Below are 27,420 nucleotides of genomic sequence, written 5' to 3'. Positions count from 1 at the left end.
CAAAAACCAAGATTTGGAAAACATCTGGACTCTAAGAGTATGTCTAAACTACATGGCTCTGTCGACGGAGCCATGTAGATTTGTTGTTTTGGCAAAGTCAAATGAAGCCGCAATTTAAATGATCGCGGCTTCATTTAAATTTACATGGCTGCCGCGCTGAGCCGACAAACAGCTGATCAGCTGTTTGTCCGCTCAGCGTGCTAGTCTGGACGCTCCCCTGCCGACATCAAAGCCCTTTGTCGGCAGCCCCGGTAAACCTCATCCCATGAGGAATAATGGGGCTGCCGACAAAGGGCTTTGATGTCGGCAGGGGAGCGTCCAGACTAGCGTGCTGAGCGGACAAACAGCTGATCAGCTGTTTGTCGGCTCAGCGCGGCAGTCATGTAAATTTAAATGAAGCCGCGATCATTTAAATCGCGGCTTCATTTGACTTTGCCTATGTGTCTAATCTACATGCCTCTGACGACAGAGGCATGTAGTCTAGACACAGCCTAATAGACTTTGTATCCACCTCTGAATATTGTGATTCTAATCCATCTCCAGTGAAAATCTATTATTCTCCACAAGTTAAAATGGATGCAAAAAAAAAACAAAACAAAACAAAACACCACCCCAGAACCCCCACACCAACAGATTTTGAAATGTAGCTTAGTATTACTGGAAAAAAGTATCAGTAAATAAGCCTTCCATATGTGCATGGTTTTCCCTTTCACTGAGAAAGTACATGCATCTGTTATTCCAATAAAATAGCAGAATTTTGGTACAGAATAGTAACTTTTGTGTTAATTCCTCTTTTTTGGCTTACAATGAACACTGGACCTTAGAGTTTCTCATTCAGAGTTGCCAGTGTTTTATATTAACATTAATAAAACAACAGCAACAAAAATCTTGCAGCAGCTCTTATCTACATCTCCACTACTACTGCAAGTCATGAACATTTTCTGAAATCCCAGCTACTAATCTAATCATCTGAGACAATAATTTCCCCTTTTTTGTTAAGTTTCCCTTACTCTATGCCTTTTGATAACTCACCACTCTTTCCTCACAGACTTCTCCAGGGACAGGGTTGTGGACGGGGGAAAGGGAGACGGGAGAGAATTGGAGACAATCTTGAGAGCTTTTTGTTCCTCAGCTGTTCCGTACTTTATTGATCCGCTCATACTCCCCAAAGATCGGAGATGTTTTATAATATAACCATAACTGAATTCCATCAGGGATTCAAGGGGAATTCCTAACATTTAGAGAGACAATGCACTTCAGCTTAAAAGCTAGAAAACCATATCAACATGCGGTTGAAGCAACTGATATAAGGCCCTACCACACTGATCTCCATTTCTCTTAATTGTGGCCAGAGTTCTGGCTCGGCGGACAAGTAGCTAGAATTCCCTTCATAACCTAACCAGCACATTCAATTATCTTGCTGTCAGGATGAAATGCAGAAGGAAAGGAAAGCAGCAACCAACAAATCGTTCTAGTGAAAGGCAATTAAAAAGACCTTTCATCAAACAATACAGCTCTTAAGTCAGATAATGTATCAAAAGCAAGGGTAACTCTCCCCAAGTCTTTTGCTTCTGGACCCCAAATTTCAGTCAAACTGTCAGGGAGGGTAAAAAGCTATTAGTAAATTTAATTTCCTGAATTTTGGAGCAGCACAGCTGCAAAATATTGTCTTAATTGAAGACATAATGATATGATGAGTCAATGACCACTAAACCTGTCTTTTTGTCTTTCTTATCTTCAATGTCATGTCTGCTCCTCACCCTCTCTCCTTCTATTTGTCTTGAAGAGGGAAATTTGTACATATCAGATTTCTGTTTATTGCTTGGATACTTGCAAATCATAGGCTTTTGTATATTTTCCTGTAGTTTCACTACTGTCTGAGTGTAATTTATGTATTTCAGCTTTGTGAGACCATTCAAGTTTTGTCTTATCTAATGATTTTTATTACTGATTGTGCATACGAGTTTATATTTATTATGACAATTGCCATGAACATTGGTCAGCCATTACAACATGCCAATTTTCTTAGGGTATCTACACAGCGGGGCTAAAGTAGAATTAAGCTATGCAACTTCAGCTACGTCAACTGTGTAGCTTAAGTTGAAATAGCTTAACTCAGCTTTTGGCACTGTCTACACAGCAGGAAATCAAAGGAAGAATACTCTTTCTTCGACTTCCCTTACTCCTAGTAAAATCAGGGTTACATGAGTTAGAGTTAGAAGTCCTCTAGCTCAACATTATTTTGAAATAATGGCTGGCAGTGTAGACATACTCTTTATTATTTCAGAATAATGTCAGTTATTCCAAAATAACACTACTGTGTAGACATACTCCTAGGGTATGTCTAGACTGCATCCCTGTCGGTAGAGGGATACAGATTAGGCAGGCTGACATTGCAAATGAGGTTGGGATTTAAATATCCCATGCCTAATTTGCATAAAAATGGCTGCCGCGTTTTGCCAACTCAGCACTTTGTCGGCAAAAAGCGGCAGTCTAGAGGGGGCTCTGTCGAGAAAGAAGGTCTTTTTCGACAGATCCCTTATGCTTCCTGCCGACAGAAGGGTGCACTCTAGTCATATCCATAGAGACCAAAATAACTTGTTCTCCTAACTTGCAGTATAAAAATATATTCCTTATAGTAAAGCATGGACAAGTATAGTTAATGCTGTTAATACAAAGGTAAAAGTATCTATTTATCAAAGCAGTTAAGTTTTAAGAGTCTCCACAGAATATCCTTTGTTCTATATTTTCATCATTATAACTGTTATCAATTTAAGGGACTAGATTATTAATTTCTCCATTTATCATGGGTGTGGCCAAATTTCCCATGGCCCCATAAAGATTGCTTACAGCCACTAGTCCTGGCTCTCTGTTCTGTGCTGTTACTTAATTTTAATTTACCCCTAAATGTCTTCTAACATCCCAGTAAGCAGAGGAAGTGTTGGTAATTCTGCTATATAGTATCAATCTCCTGTGGTCCAACAAATCTCTGGTTTGGCACCAGTAAGGTCCCAAGGGTACCAGACTAGACTAGAGAGGTTCAACTTGTATATGACTTTCTTAGCAAGTTTAACTATTGTGTGTTTTGCAGATTATCACAATGCTAACCAAAGATAGAATTTCAGCTAGTGCCAGCAATCGTGATGTAACTTAATGAGAACTTGCTAAAGTTAAGACTACAGAATACTTCAGGATGGAGACTTGGAGGGGATGAGTTTCTAAATCAAGAGGTATACAGTATCCATCTCCTCAGAATAGAAGCCTGAGATTCTACACGAGCATTCAGTCTAAAATGTCATCATCCTCTCTTGTATTTTAGACTGCATTTCCTCCAAATAATTGTCCCTCTCTCATCTCAATAAGAATTACAACATCTTAGGATAGAAAGAATCTCATGCAGGAAAACATTTTGTTCTCAATATTTCTCTGATTTTTTTCCCGCTCTCACTGAGGAGAGTTTCAAAACACACAGCCAATCTTTGTGTAATCAGCTGAGGTTTTATTTTTCTGTACTTGAGATAATAGAAAAGCAAACTGAGTTTCAAGAACTCAGCACTTGAGATGGTTGGCTGACAAACACCCAAGATTCTGACTTGCGTCTGAATATATTACATACACAGAAAACTCAAATACCGCACAGCAAAATGTTCCCTCAAAGACATTTATGGAAGTTTTGATGGGACTATGCAGCTGATAAATCCAAGAGTTTACTGGGATGGGCATGATTTTGCAATAACTCTTTTTATATGGTGCAAAATAAATATCATATACTTGGGCAGAGCTCCCTTCTCTAACCCACACAAAAAAAGCACCAGTAAAATGTCAAGGTTTCCCCATAAACTTACTCTGTAATGTTAAAAATAACACCTACTCCTTTTTTCCCCAAAAGGCTTGCATACTTTCAATGCATCAAATTCAATTAATCTCCAACACAAGCTTAAGGCATGAGATGACAAGGCTTCCTTTACACTGCTTGGGATTTTGCTCTATTTTGACACTATTCTATAAGATTATGATTCTTCATGCATGTGAAACAAGAAAGTTTACTGGCCCAGCATAGACCTCCTACTGCAGCATAGTATGTATAGCAAAGGTACAGAATGTTCATGGGTTAGATTTATTAAGAGTCACGTCACAAAAACCCAATATTGTAGGTTTACTTAACTGTGCTGTTTCCTGTTTGAAATGTCCTATTTTATGCACCCTGGACCTGATTCAAATTACACTGAAATCAGTGGAACAGACAGACTTCTGTTGATCTTAATGGGAAATCAATTTGGATCAAGCCCTTGGAGAGAAGCCACTACTGCAAGGAAATGTTGCAACTTTGTTCTCTCTCTCTAATTCTAAAAGACCTGCCTTGGTTTGCATTATGTTTATTCATCAGCCTGGCTCAACTCCAGGCTTGTCAAGAATGCTGTGGCAAAATGGGACAAATATAAAAATCATAAGCATAAAATCCTAAACAAACTGGCAAGAAATATCCCCAGAAATCATAACAATAAGTTGCAGAGATGATTCCATCTGGCAAACAAGTTTGCTCAGCTAGATAACAAAGAAGATGTTTATTGGGTAAAAGGTCACTTTCCAATAGAATAGAGATGGTCAGCAATAGCTGAATTAAAGTTATTTTTCAGCACACTGCCCTGTGATTTCCTAGATCTGTGAGGAAAGACATAGGACATCTGCAAGATCTCCAGAGATAAAATGGCTCAGATATGACCAAAAAGAGGCATGATTTTAGTGTGTGTGTGTGTGGAGTGGGGAACCTGCACTCACTATTTTGAATTACATGGGTTGATGAGGATTAAGTCAGTTTCCATCTCACGTTTGCAAGATAAAACAAATACCTCAGGTTTGTGCCACTAGACTCAGGAGCCGTGCAAGCTTCCCCACAAAACTTTTTCAATGCAGCCCAATTCTGGCCTGCAACCCCATTTCTGTTTCAGTCCTAAACTTCTCTTGAGCAGAGACTGCCATTCATGGAAAAATGTGCTGCTTTTTTTTTTTCCTGATTTGAATAGTGATGAGACCAAAAAACTCTCACAAGGTTGAGCCTGAATAAGCTATTTATGTTATTTATGAAAAGCGGGGATGGATTTTCTTTTCTTTTTCTTTATTGCTCTATTTGGGACGTGTTGTCCTTTGTTTTCAGTTATTTTTATTAACGCAGTCACAGGCCTTCAGGCTTTGGGCACAAAAATGAAAGCACATTCATGTTTGCTGTTTAAAACTCTCTAGAAGTCAAAACTATACACTGAATCCAAACAATACAATTAGGGAAAGTTTTGGGGTCAGGTACAAATTCCAACCCCCAAGACTGAAAATAATTAGATCTGGAGGTTTGACAGAGGCAAAAGTCCAAGTACTCTCTGTTTGTCCTTTTCAAAGCTGCGTTTAAGAAAGATGTTTAAAGTAAGGAAGTGAAGCAAAGCTGGTTTTAAGCCCTCTTTATACGTCCTTAATTTGGATCCCAATCTACAGATGCAACACAGAACAGCCACATGGAGGCCTGGGCCTTTGAATTTCATTGGTTCCTATTGTATCACTGAATTACTGCCATTCAATAGGCTTTAGACTTCCAAGGGCCAGATTTTCAAAGGTCCGAGTAAGATTTTCAAAAGCATCAACCAGCACAGGCATCTCAGTTCCACTGATTTCAACAGGATTTAGGTACCAAGTACTGTGAAATACTTTTGAAAATCCCAGTAACCTCCTATGTGTATCTTTAGGCACCTAAACTCTTTTGAAAATCTTGCTGTAATTGACTTTTGACAATGGGACTTCTGAAAACGTTAATAGGAATGCTGCTAGCTAGAGTTACTAAACCTTTCATCAACATAATGTAACAATTTAAAGTTATACCATAGAGTCTAGATCTCAGTTGTTTGGTTTTTCCTTCCTCTCTGCTGGTATATAATCACACTTACACTGATTCCAGTAGGGTTGCCAGGTGTCTGGGTTTGAACCAGACAGTCCGGTATTAGAGCTTTCTGTCAGAGAAACAAACTGAGATAATACTGGACATATAAATGTCCGGTATTTTCTAATTAAGTTTTTATTATTATCATGAGTTGCGTACTACCTGGCTGGTAGACATGCTCACACAGCGTGAGCATGTCTACCAGCCAGGCATTACTCAACTACGTAGTAGAGAGGAGAGGAAAAGGGGGGCAGGGGCCGGGGCCAAATGGAATTCCCGGAGCCAGACTCGCCCGTGAGCCCTGCTGGGACCATGCGTGGGACAGGCAGCAACTGGGATCTGCATGCACCAGAGCCAGCCCCGCTTCCCGCTGGCTGGTTCCTCTCCCCTTCTGCTCCTCCCCCAGCCAGCACCACTCCCTCCCCCCCCCCCACTCTCTCTCCTGGCCAGCCCTGCTTCCCACCAGCCAGTTTCCCCTCCACCCCTGATCTGAGATCAAATGTGTCCGGTATTTTTTTTAAACCATCTGGTAACCCTATTCTTCAGCATGCCCATCCTCAGGGGGGCACAAGGCCTGGCAACCTGCCCCCAGTATCGCAGGAGCAGGGCCCATGACAAGCCTTCTGCTCTGGCTCTGCCCAACCCCTGCTCCACTCCTTATTTTCTAATCTTATAATAATTCTTAGGGCTCTTCTCTTAACCCTCTCCAATTTATCAATATCCTTCAAGTGGGCACTTGAATTGGACACTGTAGTCTTGAAAAGATGACACCAATGCTAAGTAAGAGAGGTAAAATAACCTCTGTATTCTTACTTCAAATTCCCATTTATGTGTCCCTGGATCTCATTAGCTCTTTTGTCCATAGGGCCATACTGGGATTTCATATTAAGATGATCTCTCTCAAACACACACACACTCTCTCTCTCTTCTCAGGATAGAGTCCCTCCAAATGTTCCCTCTATTTTTTCCTTCTGTGTGCAGAATAAACTTTGTTATGTGCACAAGGTACTTGCAGATGATGCACTGCCAATAAAAACACTTGTTGCTGGCTGTGGGCACTCTGCTAATCCCATTTTATCAAGAAAACCAGATAACTTTGAATCAGCAACCTATCCTGTTAATATTTAACCACTTCTTTAATTTTTGTGTTACCTACAAATTTGATCAGTGATGATTTTCTATGCTCTTCTACATCATTGTGAAAAATGTTAAATAGAACATGGCAAAAAACCCATCCCTGCAGGAAGCCACTGGAATCAGCCCAATGATGATTCTCCATTCATAATAAAATTTTGAAACCTATCAGTTAGCCAATATTTAATCCATTCAAGGTGTGCCATGATGATTTTATGTCTTTCTGTTGTTTTTAATCCAAATGTTCTAAGGTACCAAGTAAAAGCCTCACAGAAGTTTGTTACTTGAACACTATAACCTTTATTAACCATACTTGTTAAATCATCAAAAAGGTATCAAGTTAGTTTGAGGGGGTCCCAATTCTATATATCCATGTAGGTTTGCATTAGTTACATTCTTTTCCTTTTGTTCTTTATTAATTGAGCCCTATATCAGCTGCTCCATTATCTAACTCTGGATTAATGTCAGGCTGATAGGTCTATGATTAGGCTTGTCATCCCATTTAGCCTTTTTAAGAAGTGGTACAACATTAGCTTTCTTAAAATCATCTGAATCTTCCCCAGTTCTCCAAGAAGTATAGAAAATCAATACTAATAACTGCACCTACTAATTGAAAAATGTCTAACTTCAATAATTTCTGTTTTAACATCCTCCAGAGATACTAGTGATACAGAAAGAGTATTATTGTCACCATATGAGACTATGTCATATGTTTTTCCACAAATAAAGTACAGAAATATTTAGTGAATATTCTGCCTTTTCTCCATTATTATTAATATTATTTTCATCTTTTTATTCCTAATATATTTTTAAAACTCTTCTTTTTGTCCTTAACTCTGCTGTCCATAAATTTCTCCGTGTATCCCTTAGCTTTTCTTATCGTTTTTTTGACAATTTCTACACTATATTCATTACTTCTCTCTCTCTCTCTCTCTCTGACACACACACACACCCCTTCTCTCTCTCTCTCTCTCTCTCTCTCTCTCTCTCTCACACACACACACACACACACACACACACACACACACCCTACCCCTTCCACTTTTCCACTGTACCAGGCTAATTTTTAACCAGCACAGCTCAGCTCTCTTCTTGATTATGGAATGTGACTTTTTTGTAATCTAAGAAGGTACTCTTACATTATCCCTAATTATCATTCACATTTATCTGATTACATTCTTCCTCACAGTATATTTGGTTCATAATTGTTTTCAGCTTGTGAAATTAGCCCTACTAAAGCACCTAGTATATATATTATTCATCTGAACTTTGTTCTGATTGCACATTATAACTGTAACCAAGTCATGATCACTTGTATCTAAGATACCATTAATGTTTAGTTATGTGATCAGCTCCCTCTTTATTTGTTAGGACAAGATGTAATCTAGAATTCCCCCATGTTGGTTATCACACTTTAAGTTAGGAAATAGTCATCTAGAGCATTTATAAATTACAAGAATGTACTGGCAGCATGAGACCTCCAGAGTAAGTCACTGAAATTGAAGTCACCTGTGATGTCACAGGCTTTTTTGCCCCTATATTTTGTAGATGGGTGCAGAAGGACCTGTTCATTCTGTTCCTTAGTGCGGTTGGTGGTCTATATCAGACTTCATCTAGTACCCTCATCTTCCTGTATATCTATTAGGACACTGGAAAATGAAATTTAATGTGGATAAGTGTAAAGTAATGCACATTGGGAAAAATAACCCCAACTATACGTGCAGTATGATGGGGGCTAATTTGGCTATGACAAATCAGGAAAGAGATCTTGGAGTTATCATGGATAGTTCTCTGAAAACTTCCACACAGTGTGCAGCGGCAGTCAAAAAGGCAAATAGGATGCTAAGAATTATTAAGAAAGGGATAGAAAATAAGACACAGATATCTTACTGCCCCCGTATAAAACTATGGTACGCCCACATCTTGAATACTGTGTACAGATGTGGTCTCCTCACCTCAAAAAAAGATATTATGGCCTTAGAAAGGGTTCAGAAAAGGGCATCTAAAATGATTAGTGGTTTGGAATGGGTCCCATATGAAGAGAGGTTAAAACGACTGGGACTTTTCAGTTTAGAAAAGAGGAGACTGAGGGGGAATATGATAGAGGTATATAAAATCTTGAGTGGTGTGGAGAGGGCGAATAAAGAAGTTATTTATTAGTTCCCATAATAGAAGAACCAGAGGACACCAAATGAAGTTAAAGGGTAGCAAGTTTAAAACAAATAAAAGAAAGTTCTTCTTCACACAGCGTGTAGTTAACCTGTGGAACTCCTTGCCAGAGGAGGCTGTGAAGGCTAGGACTATAACAGAGTTTAAAGAGAAGCTAGATAATTTCATGGAGGTTAGGTCCATAAAAGGCTATTAGCCAGGGGATAGAAATGGTGTTCCTGGCCTCTGTTTGTCAGAGGCTGGAGAGGGATGGCAGGAGACAAATCGCTTGATCATTGTCTTCAGTCTACCCTCTCTGGGGCACTTGGTGCTGGCCACTGTCAGCAGACAGGCTACTGGGCTAGATGGACCTTTGGTCTGACCCAGCACAGCTGTTCTTATGACACTGATCTACACACATTGAAGATTATTTTCTTCAGCATTATCCCTGACTTGAAAACAAGTAATTGCTATTTTAACTTAGAGCGCCACTCCCCTTCTCTGATCTTTCCTAAACAGGTTATAACCATTGATTTGAACATTCCACTTGTGGGAACCAACCCACTGGGTTTTTATAATATCAGGTATATTGATAAATGAGCAATCCCAATTTTGTTGTTGTTGTTACCCAGGCTTCTTGCATTAGTGCATAGTCAATTCAAGAATTTCTTCTCTTTTTTTTGTTGCTTGGTTCCTGGATTCATTCTCAACACCTCCATTTTGTACTGATTTCTCAGACTGTCCCTCTTTTTATCTTTCCCTTTTGCACTTAGTTTAACTATCACCTGACTGCTCTAGCCAACCTGTACCTGAAGAGATTAGTCCTCCTTCTACTGAGATGGAGGCCTTCCAAAAAAGACAGCCCACTCTCCCCAAAGAAAGTGGACCAATGTTCCACAAGCTAAAAGTCCTCCACTCTCCACTACTTATATAGCCAGCAATGCACTTCCAGAATCTTCAGCCTTCTGTCTTACTTTGCTCAATGGATATGAAGGATTTCAGACAAGACAGCTTGGATAGTCATCTTCACTATGTTTCCGAGTTCCCTGAAGTCCTCTATTATCTGTGAGGTGTCTCATGATGTTCATATGTGCCTATATGAACCATGACTAATGGATTCTTGCTCTTCAACATCAGAAGCCTATCTAATCCTGGCATGACATATAATGTCTTGTCTGCCCATCTGTGACAGAAGGTCCTTCAATTATCCTGAGAACTGAATCTCTTCAAGGGTTGTCTGTCTACCTTGAATGATTAGAGAACTCTGTGATTATGATGGATTTTCTTATGGGTTGACCCATGCTGCTGCTATCAATGTGTTCTCTCCAATCCCCTGAACCTGCTGGATCTTGAAAAGTATCTTCCACCATTTCCATGAGGAATTGCAGGTATTGATCTGCAACTTCTAGATGTGTGGAATTCCTTCCACTTCTCTTTTCTCTGGTCAATACACTCTGCCTATCCTATCTCTAGTCATGTAGAATATGGTTGTGAGATGGCTATGAACTGCCGGACCTCCTCTCTGACTTCATCTATAACTGATTCCTTTGCAACCAGGTCCCTTCCTTCCTTAAACCTGGGGTATAAGAGTTTACCAAATCTGGTTGTCTAGGAATTCTTCAGTTTCTTTGATTCACAATAGCTTCTCATCTTGCCCCTCCAAGCCAATCATCTTTTCATAAAGCACAGAGAACAACTTGCACTGCATGTACAAGATATTGCTTCTAATTTCAGGCAGTAAAGAACATGGCACATCTGAAGCATGTAAGCATCACTGTTCCATTGCTGTCCAAAATGATATATCACAGAGTACTGAGTCTCTCCTAGTTTCTCTCTAAACTCCCACCAAAATGTTCCTGATAGCTGCCTGCATTTGTGGCTCTTGAGTTTGGATCGCAATTGATTTTCTATAGCAAGTGTTCTACGCTTAGTTCAGTTCATCTCTGCCCCTCATCACCAGGGAGTGATGAACCACTCAGAGACTTCAAACAGCTGGGCTAATTAAAGTTTCAAGGCTTCAGTTTTATGGCCTTCAGGATGTTCTTTGAAACACCCTTCAACTGTGAAACTCACTCTTGCCAGTCCTAAGTAAAACTAATTTAAGTTAAAGCATGCTGAAAGGCCCAGTCATTTTCCCAACCTGCAAGGAAGACTGGGAAGGCTCTGATAGAAGATCATAAATATCAGAAATATATTTTAGCTGCAGGGCTATGATTTATGTTAATTACTGCATGAAGGGAGTTCCTGGAATTATGTAAGTGTATAAATGTATTTTCAAAACATGTCAAGGAGTGCCAACATCAAATTAATTGATTAAGGAGGAGTACAGCATTATCATTCTGACCTAACTGTTGTCATGGGCAATAAGAAATTGGAATGATATCAATAGGATGAATTAATTAAAGGTTCTAAAGTGCTTTGAAGGGGCAAAAGCATTCTGTAGGTGCTAGATAATATTTTTTCCACTGGCAACACTTTAAAAGTTACATTCCATTTTTCTCTGACCCTCCAATTGCCCATAATTCATGAGTACATCCTGATCAAGATTCATCGACAACCTGCTCTGGAATTTATTCATATTTTAGCTTAGACTGGATTTCCTCCTGAGGATGCTGTATAATTGTCTCTTGACAAAGTTTTCCACAGGGAGTAGCACAGTCCCCTACGAGGGCATGGATATCATCAGAGTTATTGGGCTAGATTCTGTGCTGCACTGTTGTACAGAAGGCCTAGTTCAAAGAGATCCTGTTTGGATTCTAGACTGACGCAGTCTCCTGGCATATATCTCCACAGCTGTCAATGAGCTTTTCCGTAGCTCACAATACCAAAAAGGCTCTAGCTACTTCCCACTCCAAATCTCCCTTTTTTCACACTTTCCTTTCTTTCTACACTGGAAATATTCTCACTTTTTCCCAGGCCCATTAGCACGTCTGTGTGGGACAGAATCTACCCCACTCAATTCAATACTATCATATAGTATTAAGCATCTCATTTTCTTCCAGGCATTTCTCTGAGAAGAGAAATGAAAACTCTGCATAGTTTGGAAACAATGTTGCTTCTACTGTAACTGCAAGAAGTACCAGTCTGTTTAAATCAACATGTTATGTGGATTATTGTACTAACAAGCATTCATTTTCTCCAAAATAATCTTTGGAATGGTTTTGCCTGAGATCAGGCACATCAAGCAAGCACAAACTTCTTAATAGTGAGGCAATCACTGATAATGGATTAGAAAGAATGTGATACTTGATACTTTTATGAATCATTTTGGCTATGAGGTTTTTTTATTTGTTTCTGACTCTCTCACTTTAAGATTTATTAGACTTTTTATGCCAAAAGAATAGCGTCACACAGTTGAATTCATTATGTGTTGAAATGTAAACTATACATTTTGCAATTTATTCTTTTCTTATTTTGCACTCATGTTCTCTGTGTCTACATATTATTTTTCCTCCTTGGAACCTGCATTTCTAGTTGAGACAAAATTTCCACTGGGGCAATGAATACAGAACCATTGTCCCATTAACTTCTCCTTCTCCCATTAACTTGTATAGGAACAAGAATCCCACCTGCACTCTTAATACTGAAGATCTTTTCATAAATTACATCTTTTCTTACAAATGTCACAGAGGGAATCTCCTTAAATTATTTTACCAAATGCTTTCAATATCTATATATTTAAAAATGAACACCTCTTGAGCTTCTCAGACACCATGCAGTTGGAGACAAGTCATTCAGTTACTATAACTTGTATGGTGTTATTTGTCACTGATTTAGCTATATTCTTTCAAGTCAAAAGGTGCTGGATACATTTTTGACAGAACTGAACAGTCAAATAACTGAGGCAAATGGCCCAGTTCAATGGGGGCCACTGAAGTTACACTTGTTCAACAGTTTTTCTGCCTGTTCTATTGATCCATCAGTATCCCTAGCTAAGGCGCCAATTCAGAAAACCTCTTAAGCACCTCCATCCATTATTCTGCATTACATATGTGCTTAACTTTAAGCATGTACATAGATGCTTTGTTAAAGAGGGATGGTTTGCTTAGTAGAGCCTAACTGAGCTGTCAAATTTATTAATGAAGTATTTACTTCAACCACAGAAACTGGTACTCTATATACATTAGTCGTTAAGCTGCACATTTCAGGTTAGCTCATTCCACACTGTGCTTTGCTACATCGACAAGCATACTTCAGTTCAGATCTTGTTTTTATAAACTTCCAAAAGCATGTTTCACAGGTTGAGTTTTCACCCAATAGGCTGCTTAAACTACATAGTTCACAAATGGTGGGCCAGAACTTAGTGTTTTGGGTTTTTTTTATTTAACCCAACTAGTAGTTCTGTGGCACCTTAGAGACTAACAATATATATATATATAGAGAGAGAGAGAGAGAGAGCGCATCATGAGCTTTTGTGGGCAAACCCCACTTCTTCAGATGAGCTTGAGTGGAGAGAAAAAGAGGGGCCCTGACAACTTATAACAGAAAAACAAGGGAGAGAGGGGGAAAAAAAGTACCTGTCAATTGTATTGCTGGTGCTAATGAGGCTTACTGGGCTTGAAAGGACACTGAGCTTTTGATGTCAATTGGATGTTGAATGTAAGGAAAGTAGGTTTTATAATGTGCTAGCCACTCAGCCTCATTAGCACCAGCACTACAATTGATAGGTATTTATTCCCTTCTCCCTTCTTTTTCTGTAATACATTGTGTGGCCCCCCACCCCTCTTTTTATTTCTTCCACTCAAGCTCATCGGAAGAAGTAGGTTTTGCCCTTGAACGCTCATGACACTATATCTACACACATCAAACTAAAGCAATGAATGGTCTGCTGAGATTCTAGCAGAAGAGCAGGGGATACACATTCTAATTTTTACCAAATTTATTTTGTGTTACATTTTGTCTGCTGGGCAAAGGAAATATGCAGCCAGATTACTAGCAAAATGTATAAGACTCAAACTGCAATGGACTACAATGTCAAAATTTTCAACCACAGTTGAAGTAAAGTTTCATTACTGGCATGAACAATATTTTCTTCACTGAAGTCCACAGGTGTGACGGGGCGGAGGTGCCCTGCACTCCAGTCCCGGCGGCAGCTGCCTGTCTGGCAGCTCTTGGGGTGAGGGGCAGACTAGTGATGCCGGGCGCGCTGCCGGCTGCGGGCCAAGCGGCACCGGTGCCCGCCTACCGGCGGTGCACCAGCTGTTCCTGGGTGGCCCTGGCTGGACGCCCGGGAGTCTGGGTGCTGGCACGGGCGGAGTGACGTCGGTGCACGGCTCTGCCGACAAACCGGAAGGGTGGGCACGCTGGAAGGGGCGGGACCCTGCGGACCGGGAGCCGGCACGGGGATTTAAACCCTGGGAGATGCTGGGGAAGAGAGGAGCTCTGAGAGAGCGGCCCCACATTGAGGATCCACGATGGATGGGACCCAAGGCGAGGAGGTGAACCCAACGACGAGGGCATGTTTGACTGCGGAGAGAGGAAGTAGTCCAGGGCGGGCAAAGGGAGCCCGTGGGCTGGCGAGTTATGGTGGATGCCCCATCAGCCAGACCGGACGGTAGAGGTGTTCGTGTCCTTAGGGCCCTGGGCTGGGATCTGTGAGGGGGGCGAGCCCTGCCCCCCTTCTCCCCGTGGTCAGGGCAAAGCCGGCTTCGGCTCAGGGGCCAGCAAAGCCTCAAACAAGGGACGGCCCTGCGAACCTTGGGCAAGACAGACTTGGATGCCGGAGGGCACTCGAAACGGTGATGGGAACACGGGGAAGGGGAGGTGGTTAGGCGCTAACGGGGTGCACTGAAGGACCCGTTCACAACAGGGCAAACAAGAAGCCAAGGTAGTCTATCTAATGGAATCAGCAATATGGAATGAGCAACTGAATCAGAAAATTTAGCTTGATGAATAAGATATGCAAATATCTTCTGTGCCACACACACAACTTGATTGGGAAAAATATAAATATCATCCCTTGCTTGTATCCCACCATGATAGTTGAAGCCCTTAATTGTCAGTGTCTAAACATGCTAATTTTGACAGCAAGGTGTTCTCCGCTAAAGATTCCCATCTTTGGAACCACATCTATCAGCTCAGTCTAAGTTTGACAGGTTCAGATCATGCTGTGAGGTTTTTCCATTTAATTAAGCTTTGACTAAACATCATTTGGATTTGTTGCTATTCTGTTTTCTGTTCAGTTGGAGCATTAGGCCAGGACAGCTTTTTTGAAGGGCAGCGCTGTTTAAAAATGTAGAACTCTGACTATTAATAATAATTACGGGGTGATGCCTAGGTTTGGAGCCTAGCTTACAGAGCATCTCTCTTTCTCTGTGTGCCACAGAATCACCACTGTGACGAGCAGAGACCCTCATGCAAACCGCTCCCTTGTTTAAAAGGGAAGAGACTTTTGGAATCAGATTTTCTGCAAGGGGTTCTTGCCTCCCCACTTGGCCCAACAGAGAGATTTGTTAACCTGTGAGAGGTGCAGGAAATCTGGTCTTTTCCTCAGACCTTTAGTGAGCAGGAGAAATATGGGATATGGTGTGACTATAAATGGGAGGTTATTAGCAATTATTAATTGTTACTACTTTGGGTAGTACTGTTTACCACAAGTGGTTCAATCGGGACTATCCATTCAGTGGAGTTTTTTGGGGGGGAAGGGGTTTATATTGGTATGTGTGCTGTTTTATAAGTGCCTAGAGTCATTAACATATGGGGGGAAACTGCAAGAATGGAAGATGAGAGCCACAGCTGCTGTTTACTATTGGTGCAGGACTGGCCTTCGAAGAGATAAAGCGTGACTGAGCCTTTGTTCAGAGCCCTGCTTATGGAGGAAGAGCCCCAAGGAGGAACTGCAATTTCGAAACACAATTATTTCTCTGCTCCTCCCAGGGCAGCAGTGGGCAATAATTGCATGCAGTTTGCCAGGGTTGGCCCCTGACAGGCCACCATCGCTGCCTTTACCTGTACCTCCGCAGGCACAGGTGCTTGCAACTCCTGTTGGCTATGAATCCCTGTTCCTGGCCAATGGGAGCTGGAGGAAACAGCGCCCCGGTCCATGATGCTTCCCGCAGCTTCTATTGGTCAGGAATGGCAATCCACAGCCAAAGGGAGCTGCAAGTACCTGTGCCTGCGGAGGCGCAGGTAAATACAGCAGTGGTGGCCCACTAGAGGCTAACCCTGGAGAATCACCTCTGTCTTGCTATCCACCCCGTCCTAGGGGGAGTAATACACAGCTTTATTGGGTATATCATATTCCTCACTTCTTGCGGAGATGTTTGACTCTGTTGGCCTGCTCATTGGCTTAGCTTCACTTCTTTGTATCCACATGATATTTGTCCACATGATCCACATGATACTTGACCTCATGATCAGGGTTCTACCAGTTATGTAGCCCTAATCAGGATTGCCAGCCTCAAACATTCAGGAATCAGACCACTCAGAATGATGTGACAGGCTTTAAAATCTTGAGATTTTAAAAAATAATAAATGGTAGGATCTTTTCATTCACCTTTCTCCACAGCCAGGAGGACTAGAAACTTGTTTTCATTTGTTTTTAAGCTAAAATCCAAAATGATTACTTGATTTCCAGGAGCTGGGGCTTTAAGCAGAAACACCAGAGATACTCATCATCACAAGAGCTGGCAACACTCCTTGCTCTCTTTCCCTGATCCCACATCCATAGTCAGGGAAACCCTACCATAAGTTTGTAAGTTTCCAGGAGGGGCTGGTGCAGAGTTATTCCATCTATCCTCCCAGGGTATGGCTACACTGCACGGCTATTTCGGGATACCTTTTTGGGGTATCCCAAAATAGCTACCCTGTGTCTACACAAGCCACCAGTTATTTCAAAATATTTTTCAAAATAACGGGTGCACTATTTCAGCATCCCGGTAACCCTCTTTCCATGAGAGTTAAGGGATGTCTCGAAATAGCACAGTATTTTGAAATGTAAGCGATGTGTACATGCGCCAAATTTCAAAATAAGCTATTTTGAAATAGATTCAAAATAGAATATTCAGTTTCCACCCCCAGATAGTAATGTCAGGGTAAACCACAATCTGGCTTTTAATAAGCTAACAAATTTGTAACTGGAAGGCACAATAAACTAAGTAAAATACTCTAAAACAACTTCAATAAGGTAGTGTGACTTTTTGAAATGTATCTCAAAGAAACTGTCAGTTTTCAAAATGGCATATAGAAGAATTACTCTAAAAGCTACTATTTTAAAAATGAATCATCATATGGGCAGTTAGAAATATACAATAGGACTGGAGCTATTGATGTAAATTAATTTTTTCTATTTTTGCAAAATTAGTAGTGATTAGTTTACAATTACCACATTATTTCTAACAACTGGCATGCAGAAGCAGCATTCACTAACAGATACCAACTGGATGTGTGAAAACAATTCATAGCAAAGACACGAACAGCATCTTGTGCACTAAAAAAAATAATGTCATTTTGTGACATAAGAATATCTTAAGAAATAACTAGAGAGAGGAGGATTGTAACTCCGAGCCTATTGCAACTATATGGCATTTGAATGAGCTGCTATGGGGAAATTCAAGTTAGTGGTGTTACTTCAGATAATTCTGCACTAAATCACTTACAATCCCATTGATGTTTTACACATCTCTGTTTATGAACTTTTGTCTTTCACATTACTACCAACAAGGCAGAGTTATTTACTGTGAGAATTTCCATCCTTAATCTTTATAACATAATTGTAATGGTCTTATAGGGTCCACACGCTGAGCAGCTCTCAAAGTGACTGAGAAATTCAATAGCAATGCACTACTGAATTTATAGGCTTCATCTTTTCTGTCCTATCTCAGCAGCTTTGGTAGGTCAGTTTGGTAACTTTAGCTGTCAGATCTGAATGTAGATCTTGGAAAAGTCCTGGTCTCAATCAAGGCTAATGAGATTCAAGTTTACAGTTTCTCAATAGGATTAGTAATAATCCACAAGACACATTTCCTGAGCTAAACTCTGTATTTACTGATTAAACAGGTGAGGAAAGGGTGATGCTTACCATTTAACAGGTGACATCCCTAGTCATAGCCAGGCTGTGAGTGCTCTAACCCAGTGGTCCCCAACCTTTTGGGGCTGCCGGGTGCCCAGGAGCGGGGGCCACGCATGCCCCGAGCGCCTGGGGCACAAGAATGGCTCAGGCCAGCCCTGGTCACTAGGTGAGCGGACATAAATGCCCCGGCGGGTGCCATGGGGCCCGCAAGCACCGCATTGGAGACCACTGCTAACCTATTTACAACTAGACACATTATATTTAGCCAGGTGCCTACAAATAAAAAGGCTGCCTCTTGATTTTAAGTTGAAACACAGGCCCATAAGCAGGGGGAGGAGGGGTGCGCACAAAGGTTGCGACCACACCCCTGCAGGATCCCCCAAATAAGCGTGAATCTGGGGCAGAGCATTAACCCAGCCTACCTGCGGCCATCCTGGAGAAGGCAGGAGTGGCATGTTGCCCCAGACTCCCTCCCTCGTGCTCCGGCCCACCAGGGGAAAGCTCAGGCTGATTTTCCTTTTGCCCCCAGGAGCAACACCGGGGGAAGGAGTAGGTTGCTGTGGTGGGGCACCACCAGCCCGTCTCTCCCCACGACTTGTACCTCCCCACAGAAATTCCTGCGTACGCGCCTAAAACAGAGAAGTGAGTTTGGAGTGCCCTAAGTTATTCAATGCAACAGAGAAAGCAAGCCCTCAAGTGAAAACCCTCAGGACTTCTGTAGTGGCAGGTTAGTCAAATAGAAGTCGAGCCACCCAGGGGAGGGAGTTGAGGAGCAATTTGCCCAGCCCCCCTGTTTGAGAGGGCTCCCAAATTGTGGCACAGCCATTTAGTGCACCAGGTCATGACGGAACTCCAGTAAACATTTTTAAACCCAAGGGGCTGGCAGAATTTACAACCTGATCAGCAGCAGGCCAAACCACACTTACCAGCTCACAACACTTGGAGCAGAGCACTGGGACCTGCCCTCCAGGAAAAGAAATGCTACTGCAGGATGAGACCCTCTTCAGCCATCGCTCCCAAACAACCCCACTCCCTGTGGTAATATCTTTGGAAGAATGGAGGCCCTGAGTCAGATTTTTCCTCGATCCTCCAAAACCTTTGTATGGCTCTAAATAAAAGGCAGAGGAACCTGAGCCTAGCAGCAAGTGAGTGTTCATAGCAGGATGGGGTGAAGATGAGCAGCAGCTATAGTCCTGTGGGTTTGCCAGACAGTTAGTGGAATATGGATGGGTTAGCCACCGATATTTAGATTGGGAAATATAACATAGGCATGGATGGGAGAGTGGGAAGGGAGGGTCACTTTCAGTTGTCTATCAGGACAATCAGTGAATATCTAGATAAGCACCTGGGATGAAATCAAGGCCTGGAGTTCACCTCCATACTTTTGAGTGCTTACTGAAACCAAACCTCTAATTTTTCATCTTGAGTGACTTTACCAGTGAGAGGGAGGAAGGGAGCACCATCATGTTTCATCTCCGCATTCCCAGACTTTTAGATGCTGATACTTCTCGGGAATGATTTTTTTTCCAGTGGCAGAAAGAAGTGCTGATGTTTTGGTGCTGTGATGGAATTTCAAATGGGAATTATTGTGATCACTATATTTATAAACGCACATGCTTCTCAGAGTTGATGCTCGAGGTTGGTTCACTGTGTACAGGATTAGGTATATGATGAGAGGTTAAAACATTGCTTAAATGGATAATGGAAAAACAAAGTCCACTTGTTACTCACTGCAAACATTCTCCTTCAAATTCCATATAATTATAGCATTACTGTGGGATGGGATTCCACCTAGCCCCAAAACATGCAGCATAAAAATATTAATCACACAAAGTCCTGCATGACAATCATATTCCATCATGATAGTCATTGATCCAGTGTCTACTACTTAGACAACAGCTGTACTGAGTCTGGATAGGAAATAAACATAAATGTTAATTATTTTACTTGAGATGAGAAACCAGATAACATTTTGAACTGGTTAACAGGAAAACAGTATTAGAGCTTATAGCTTATAAAAAATATCAAAAATACAAATCAGGAGGACGTTTGCAGGTCAAAGAAGGACAAGCGTAATACTGCAATAAAAAGTGAGTGAATGAAACAGAGAGAGAGAGTGTGAAATTATTCATGGGAAGACTATTTGTGTCTCAGACAATTCAAATTACCCTCTGTATTGGACATGCTCCATATAGTAGAAGAAACCAGATTTGACTTGATTCCATCAGGCTATAGTGGTTTACTTTGTTCTCTTTGTTAAACATAATAAAACCCCAAATATCTCAGATACTGAGATCATCCACACAGTGTCACAGAATGTGGAATCTGATGTTCAGATACACCTTTCTCATTCAAATCATATCATGCACTGTAATGTGAAGCATTAGATCCTCATTCTCCACTCATCTACACACATGCTTAATTTTACACAATGGGAGTAATTCCATCAGCATCAATGGTATTACTCACAATGCACACAATCAAGTACATTTAAGGGCACATCTATATGGCGAAGTAATGCACAATAGGGGAGTGTTTCTATATGTTTTTAATGTGCAACAGCAAGGTGGACTCAGACCAATTAATTCACAACACTTCAATGCACTTTAGAAACCACCCCCCACATAAACAACAAGTCCTCTGGTACCTTATAGACTAACATGACATACATCTGACGAAGTGGGTCTTTGCCCACGAAAGCTTACCTCCAATAAATCTGCTAGTTTATAAAGTGCCAAAGGACTTCTGGTTGTTTATGGAGATTCAGACTAACATGGCTCCCCTCTGATACTGGTCACCCCCACATAGTACATGTTGCTGCTTTAGTTAAGACCTGAGTAGATAAAACTGGAGTCTTCTCAGGAACAGGACCCGAGGTTGTTGATTTTACAAATGAGTTAGGTGTTGCTCAGTTGTGATGCAATGCTTCTATAACTGAGCTCCAACCTCTTATTAAACTCAAGCGACCTCTCTGTTTTGGAACAGAGCATGTACATTTTTGTTAAAGCCATAGACTTTATGGAAGTTTGCATGCATGGAAGTTTGCTTTCAGAAGAACTATTAAAATGTGTTTTAAAATAGCTGGAAACAGAGGTAAAAGAGCCTCATATTAATACACTTGGTCCTTTATGTAACTTCGTAGATGGCATGAGGGTACACTGCCCCAGTTGTAATCCTCTGTGAATTCTATTTTGCACAGGAATTGATTTCCCAGTCACAATACATATACCCAATACTCTCCTCATGCTTATCACATACAAAAAATTATTTCAGTGTAGTGGATGTGGTATGTCAGATTATTTGAAGAGATTTTTTTTTCTGCTGAAGCATTACAAAAATCACAAGAGACCAAGCCACAATTTCAGTCAAAAATTAAAAGTTTAAGATAGCAATGAGTGACTGAAAATGGTAAATTAGCATAGAAACCATTAAAAAACTCTGATTATAGCAACCACTGCCTTGCCTGCAGTAATATGTAAGTCCTTGTTTTCACTTACCGGGAGACTGATGCAGCGGAGATTGATCTCCCAGGGGGTCGATTTAGCAAGTCTGGTAAGTACACGCTAAATCAACCACTGATTGCATTTTCATGTATTCTGGTACTCCAGGTTGCGAGAGGTAAAAGGGAAGTCGATGGGAGAGTTTTTCCCGTCGACTCCCCACAGTGGGAAAGTCACAGTAAGTTGAACTAAGGTATGTCAACTCCAGCTATGCTATTCACATAGCTGGAGTTGAATACCTTACTTTGACTTTGTCCCTTAATGTAGACCTGGCCTCAGTGTCAGTGCTTATCCACAATATTTGTGGGTGACAGACTGACTTGTGTTCCTGTAACATTCATTGGTCTTGTTACTTTGGATTAGGATCTTTAAAAATATTTACTATTTGCTGTTCTATTTAGTGTTTCAACAAGCAAAAACAAAGTACAGGCAATCCCCGGGTTACGTACAAGATAGGGACTGTAGGTTTGTTCTTAAGTTGAATCTGTATGTAAGTCGGAACTGGCGTCAGCCACTGCTGAAACTGATCAGTTTCAACAGCGGCTGAATCTGGATGCCAGTTCTGACTTGCATACAGATTCAACTTAAGAAACCCAGGCGTTCCCAAGTCAGCTGCTGCTGAAACTGATCAGCGGCTGATTCCAGGAAGCCTGGGGCAGAGCAACTCTGCCTCGGGCTTCCTGTAGTCAGCCGCTGGTCAGTTTCAGCAGCGGCTGACTTGGGGACGCCTGGGGCAGAGCAGCTGGGGTGCTGCCGGGTTGGTCCAGAGCAGCGCTGCGGGACCAACCCGGCAGCCCCCAGCTGCTCTACCCCAGGGGTAGGTAAGAAAAGCCTGGTCTGCTGGGGAGGGGGCACTAGCTACACGCCCCCCCCCCCCAGCAGACCAGGGAGACGGGGGTGGGGACACCCAAGTCCTCCACGGCTTTGCTCTGTTTCCCTGGTCTGCTGACCTGGGAGACACGGAGCAAAGCCGCAGAGCACGCGGGCAGCAGGAGAGTCCAGGCGCGCTGCGCTGTCCCACTGCTGGCGTGCTCCGAGGCTTTGCTCCCCGTCTCCCTGGTCTGCTGGTCAGACCAGGGAGACGGGGAGCAAAGCCTTGGAGCACGCCCGCAGCGGGACAGCCCGGGCGTGCTTGAGCTGTCCCCCTGCGGGCGTGCTCCGCGGCTTTGCTCCCCGTCTCCCTGGTCTGCAGGGAGACGGGGAGCAAAGCCTTGGAGCACGCCTGCAGCGGGACAGCGCGGCACGCCTGGACTCTCCCGCTGCCCGCGTGCTCTTCAGTTTTGCTCCGTGTCTCTGTGCGGCTTTGCTCCGCGGAGGGGCTGGGGCTGCGGGGCAGCCCAGGCACGCCTGGGCTGTCCCGCCGCCGGCTTCCCCCGAGGCTTTGCAAAGCCCGGCTGCCCGAGCCCCTCCACGGCTTTGCTCCGCGTCTTCCTGGTCTGCAGACCAAGGAGACGCGGAGCAGCTTTTCTCACCCCGGAGTACATGGGCGGCGGGACCGCGAGGTCCCGCAGTCTGTGTCCTCCGGGGCGAGAAAAGCCGCGTTCGTAACTGCGGATCCGACATAAGTCGGATCCGTGTAAGTCGGGGACTGCCTGTACCCAAATTTTAAAATTCTCACTTGCAAAACTAATATTTGTTTTGAAGATCAGTAACAGAAACCTGGTGGGCTTCTTTAACTGCTTCCTTCACATACCTCCAACCTGATTGACTGAGAACATATATGTGACCATTAGACTTCCTGTACATCTGAGGTGAAAACAAAACCTAGTGCTTCATCTTATATATCAAACACCTTTCTTTAAAAATATAGCCTGAACTATACAAATAAAGCAGAAGAATAAAAGAGGTCACCCTCTGTAATCTCAACACTATATTTAGTATTACTTTTAATAATTTAAATATATTTCAAAGTAAATTTACATTTGTAGCCATAAAATAAATAATTTGGTAACAGAATGTACATAATATAGTATTCTGCAAATATTGACTTCTGGTTCTGGCCCAAAGCAAGATTGAGAATACACTGGGTCAAATTCAAATTAAGTAGAAGGTCCAGATCCAAAGGCCATTGAAATCAGTGGAAAGTCTCTCAGTGGCTTCAGTGTACTTTGGATCAAGATTTCTGTGTAGCTGTCTTAATTGACTCCTCACAAGGGCTGAATTTGGCTTGACAGATGTAAAGCAGTTCATCCCATGTACTGATGTTCTTAATGACTTGCATACATTTTATGCCCTCCAACACCATCCCTGCAAGTGGCATCATTTCCCTGTTAGCTCAGGTAAAGAGACCCAGCTCATAAATGCATGACCAAAAAGCATATAAACATCTGTACTTACAGGTGTCTGGCTTAAGCTGACTGTTGGTGATTCCGAAGTACTGGGGATTTTCAATGACAGGAATCTTGGTCATTCCAATGATGACTGCATCTGGGCCGCCCTCAGAAGAGGATGGAGTGTTACTTCCATTTGAAATGTGATGGAGGGGACTTGCCGAATCATCATCATTGCTGATAACTGAAGAAGGACCTAGAGTTAGAAACAAAGATGCCCCTGTAATTTGACACATTTTTCCCCTCCCTCAGCCACTTGCTTTGGCTGACCAGTCTGTTCTCAAACACCAATATCTAGAAGCCTTCTTTTTGCTAGTTGGTGTTTTTCCTGAGAGGATTTCGTATGTGTGTTGAGGGAGGTGGAGAATATATTTCATATGGGACAACAGAGGCTTCATTTGGTGACTCCCTTTTATGCACAAGACTCTTAGTTCCATAGGACCTAAAGCACTCAGATACTATGATAATACGTGTGTTATAAGTACCTATATTGGTAGATTACATAGATTTGATAGCACTAGATTCAATAAAGTGGAAGAAATATCAAAATTCAGGGAATTCTTTGTTGTTTCTAGCAATAAGTTACAAACTGTATTCACTGCTTGTTTGCATTAGTTCCTGCTACGTACATAAACATGTAAGGCTATCAAAAACAGAGGGATGTTTTTCTCTGACATAGCCTTATTGTGAGACAGGATATGTAGATGTGATGAATTCTCCCTGAGGAAGGAAGTTGCCTGAATTCTAAAGCACTAAGAGGTTTAAGCCAGAATTCAGACCATAGCAGGTACCGGGAAAATACATGACAAGGGCAAAGGGAAGGACTCCTCCCATTTCTTACCCCATGCCTCAGAGGGACAGTGGAGTCATTGTTCAAAGACTGTTCCAACCCAATGGAGCATAATGCTCCCCCTGGCAGCCTGTCAGAACCCAGTATTTGCATGGCCACTTCTGTTTTGTTCTCTTTGCATTTTATTTTCTTTATGATTAATTATTACTATTATTTTACAAGTAAGCCATGACAACAGGTGAGATGAAAAGTAGTAAGATTAAATAATTAATTAAAGGTTATGCAAATTGTGCACCTGCAGGGTATATTTAAGAGGCTTTGATTTTACATTTCACAGTATATTCAAGGTCAGAATAAGTAACCATGCAACCCAATCAGGGTTTATAGCTTATTTGCTCTCTTTCCTTTAATTCTGTGTATGCCACAGTTTGCACACCACAAGCTCAGAACGAATCACTGCTAAACTTCCTCTTCGCACTGAAGAGTCAGCTACAAAGTCACATTTTCAAATTGTGTGTTTTATGTGATTCTCCTTCCTTGACTGGCTCACAGTATCATCATGAAAACATTTTTATAATTCTATGAGATGGCTTCTAAGAAGGGAATGGATATGGAGATCACATTAGGAATTCTGCCTTTAAATAAGCTGTCATTGCCATTTTGACCATAGCCTAAAGCAGGGCTACTTAACACGCGGCCCATGAGCTATTTGTTTGCGACCCATGGCGCTGGGGTTGCTAGGTGTCCAGTTTTGAACTGGACAGTCCAGTGTTTGAACTTTCTGTTCGGGAAACAAATTGAGAAAATATAAATGAGAACATTTAAATGACCGTTATTTTCTAAATAAGATGTAATGTAGATTGTGATGTAATGTCAAGTATGTCCAGTATTTTTGTTGAAACCTTCTGGCAACCCTACATGGAGCAGTTTGGGTTTGTGTGGGGCTCAACATGGGCCTGCGGGTGGGATCCTTTGAACATGGCCTCCACTGGGACACTCCACAACAGTAAGGCATCTCCCAGGCAGGGTGAGCACTGCAAGATGCAAGCGGATGGGCTGGCTGGAACAGATGAGTACAGGTCATCAGCATTTCTAGCTCCCAGGGAGGAGGTGCCGCAAGAATCAGGGCATTGTGTAAAATAAGTTATTTGCATATATATGCATATCTATTTGCATGTATATGCAACCACACTTTAGTTGCAGCCCTCAGCATGTGCTATGAATATCATTGTGGTCCCCAAGGCTTCCAAAATTGAGTAGCCCTGGCCTAAAGGGTTCAACTACAAGAAAGACCCTGATTCTCACCCCAGCCCCAATTAAAATCTTGACTTTGGTTTAGCAGTCCATAAAGAAAAACTTTTTGTTTGAAAAAGTAGCTTTCCTCTAGCCCAAAACATCAGTAGTAACTTTTTTCAAATGCCTTTCACTTTGCTGGGAAGTCACTGTTGACAAGTTTAAGCAATGCACCAAGATCTCTGCAATTTATCAAGTGAAATACTAAGACTGATGCTGTTCTTGTCATTCCCGATATTGCAGATCCTTAGAAGATGAATGCTACTAGCAAGGCTACAAGGATTGTGCCTGTTTTTTTGGAGAAGATTTGTATCTAATGAAGTCCAGAGCCCAGCAAATAGTTGGGAGAAAACATTCCTTGTGACGGAACATTAGCTACATGTAGCATGTCATAGCATTATCTGAAATATGTATGGGTTTGTGTGTACATCTGTGCTGCTATAAACCTAATGGAAAATGTAGAGAAGAATGAAAAATCTTGCTAAAATTTTCAAGAAAAAAACCCACTCAGTCTCATGTCTCTGAACTTGCCATTTCTCAAGTCAATGTTACCACTAAGCTGTCAGACAAATACAAATTTTGATTGGAAAAAATGCAGTCCTTTTTATATTAATGTATTTTTAGAGTGAAGGGCCACATCTATTTTATTGCAACAGCTTGTAAGCTTTCTTAGCCACATAACTTAAGAGAGGTATTTCTAAGTCCTCTGCAGCCACAGCATTTTCAGATTGCATGAAAAACAAATCCCTTTGTCATTTGTTCATTCCTCGCATGTACACAGGATTGGAAGGAAGAAATGTACATTACACCATCAATAAGAATATAAACAGAATAGTAAAAAGGAAGGCAATCTGCTAATCACATACATTTTGCACAGATCAAGATTCTTCTATCTAGTTTTACATGGGAGAACAGTTTGAATTATTTTTTGAATCACTGCACGTTTCAAAGCATTGTGGTTAAAATGTGGCTGCTTTCTTCATAAATGAGAGTACTAAACTAAGCCAACTAATTAAACTGATTTTCCATGTTAAACTAATTAGATTTCAAAACATTTCTGATATATTTGAGCAATACCTAAAATATGAAGATAAATGCTAGAACACAGTGATTTGTATTATTGGTCTACTTAATCAAGGAAATCTTTTTAAATATTCAGTACAGGGAACTGACTGTAAGTTATAGCTCCAAATAAGCACATTATATTTACTAACCAGAAAAAGATAAAACAATGGCCTTTGCTTAATTTTAAAATACCCATTTCTGTTTTCTACACATCTGTTATATAGTTA

The 27,420-nt window shown here is 41.7% G+C and overlaps 1 protein-coding gene across 3 annotated transcripts in view; it reads right to left on the bottom strand.

Moving 5' to 3' along the window:
- The window catches only part of NTRK2 (neurotrophic receptor tyrosine kinase 2), a 286,834-nt gene that overhangs the window by 95,040 nt on the left and 164,374 nt on the right, over positions 1-27,420 (bottom strand). For 2 of the 3 annotated variants that reach the window (XM_075931774.2, XM_089779251.1), the window contains one exon: positions 24,053-24,241. In XM_075931774.2, the coding sequence (XP_075787889.1) occupies positions 24,053-24,241 (189 nt within the window). The remainder of the gene's footprint in view (positions 1-24,052; positions 24,242-27,420) is intronic. The other variant, XM_075931775.2, reaches the window with a different exon arrangement.

Source organism: Pelodiscus sinensis, chromosome 6 (assembly GCF_052426305.1).
Source record: "Pelodiscus sinensis isolate ZL-2025 chromosome 6, ASM5242630v1, whole genome shotgun sequence".
NCBI lineage: Eukaryota > Metazoa > Chordata > Testudines > Trionychidae > Pelodiscus > Pelodiscus sinensis.
This window is presented reverse-complemented; position numbering and strand designations above follow the sequence as displayed.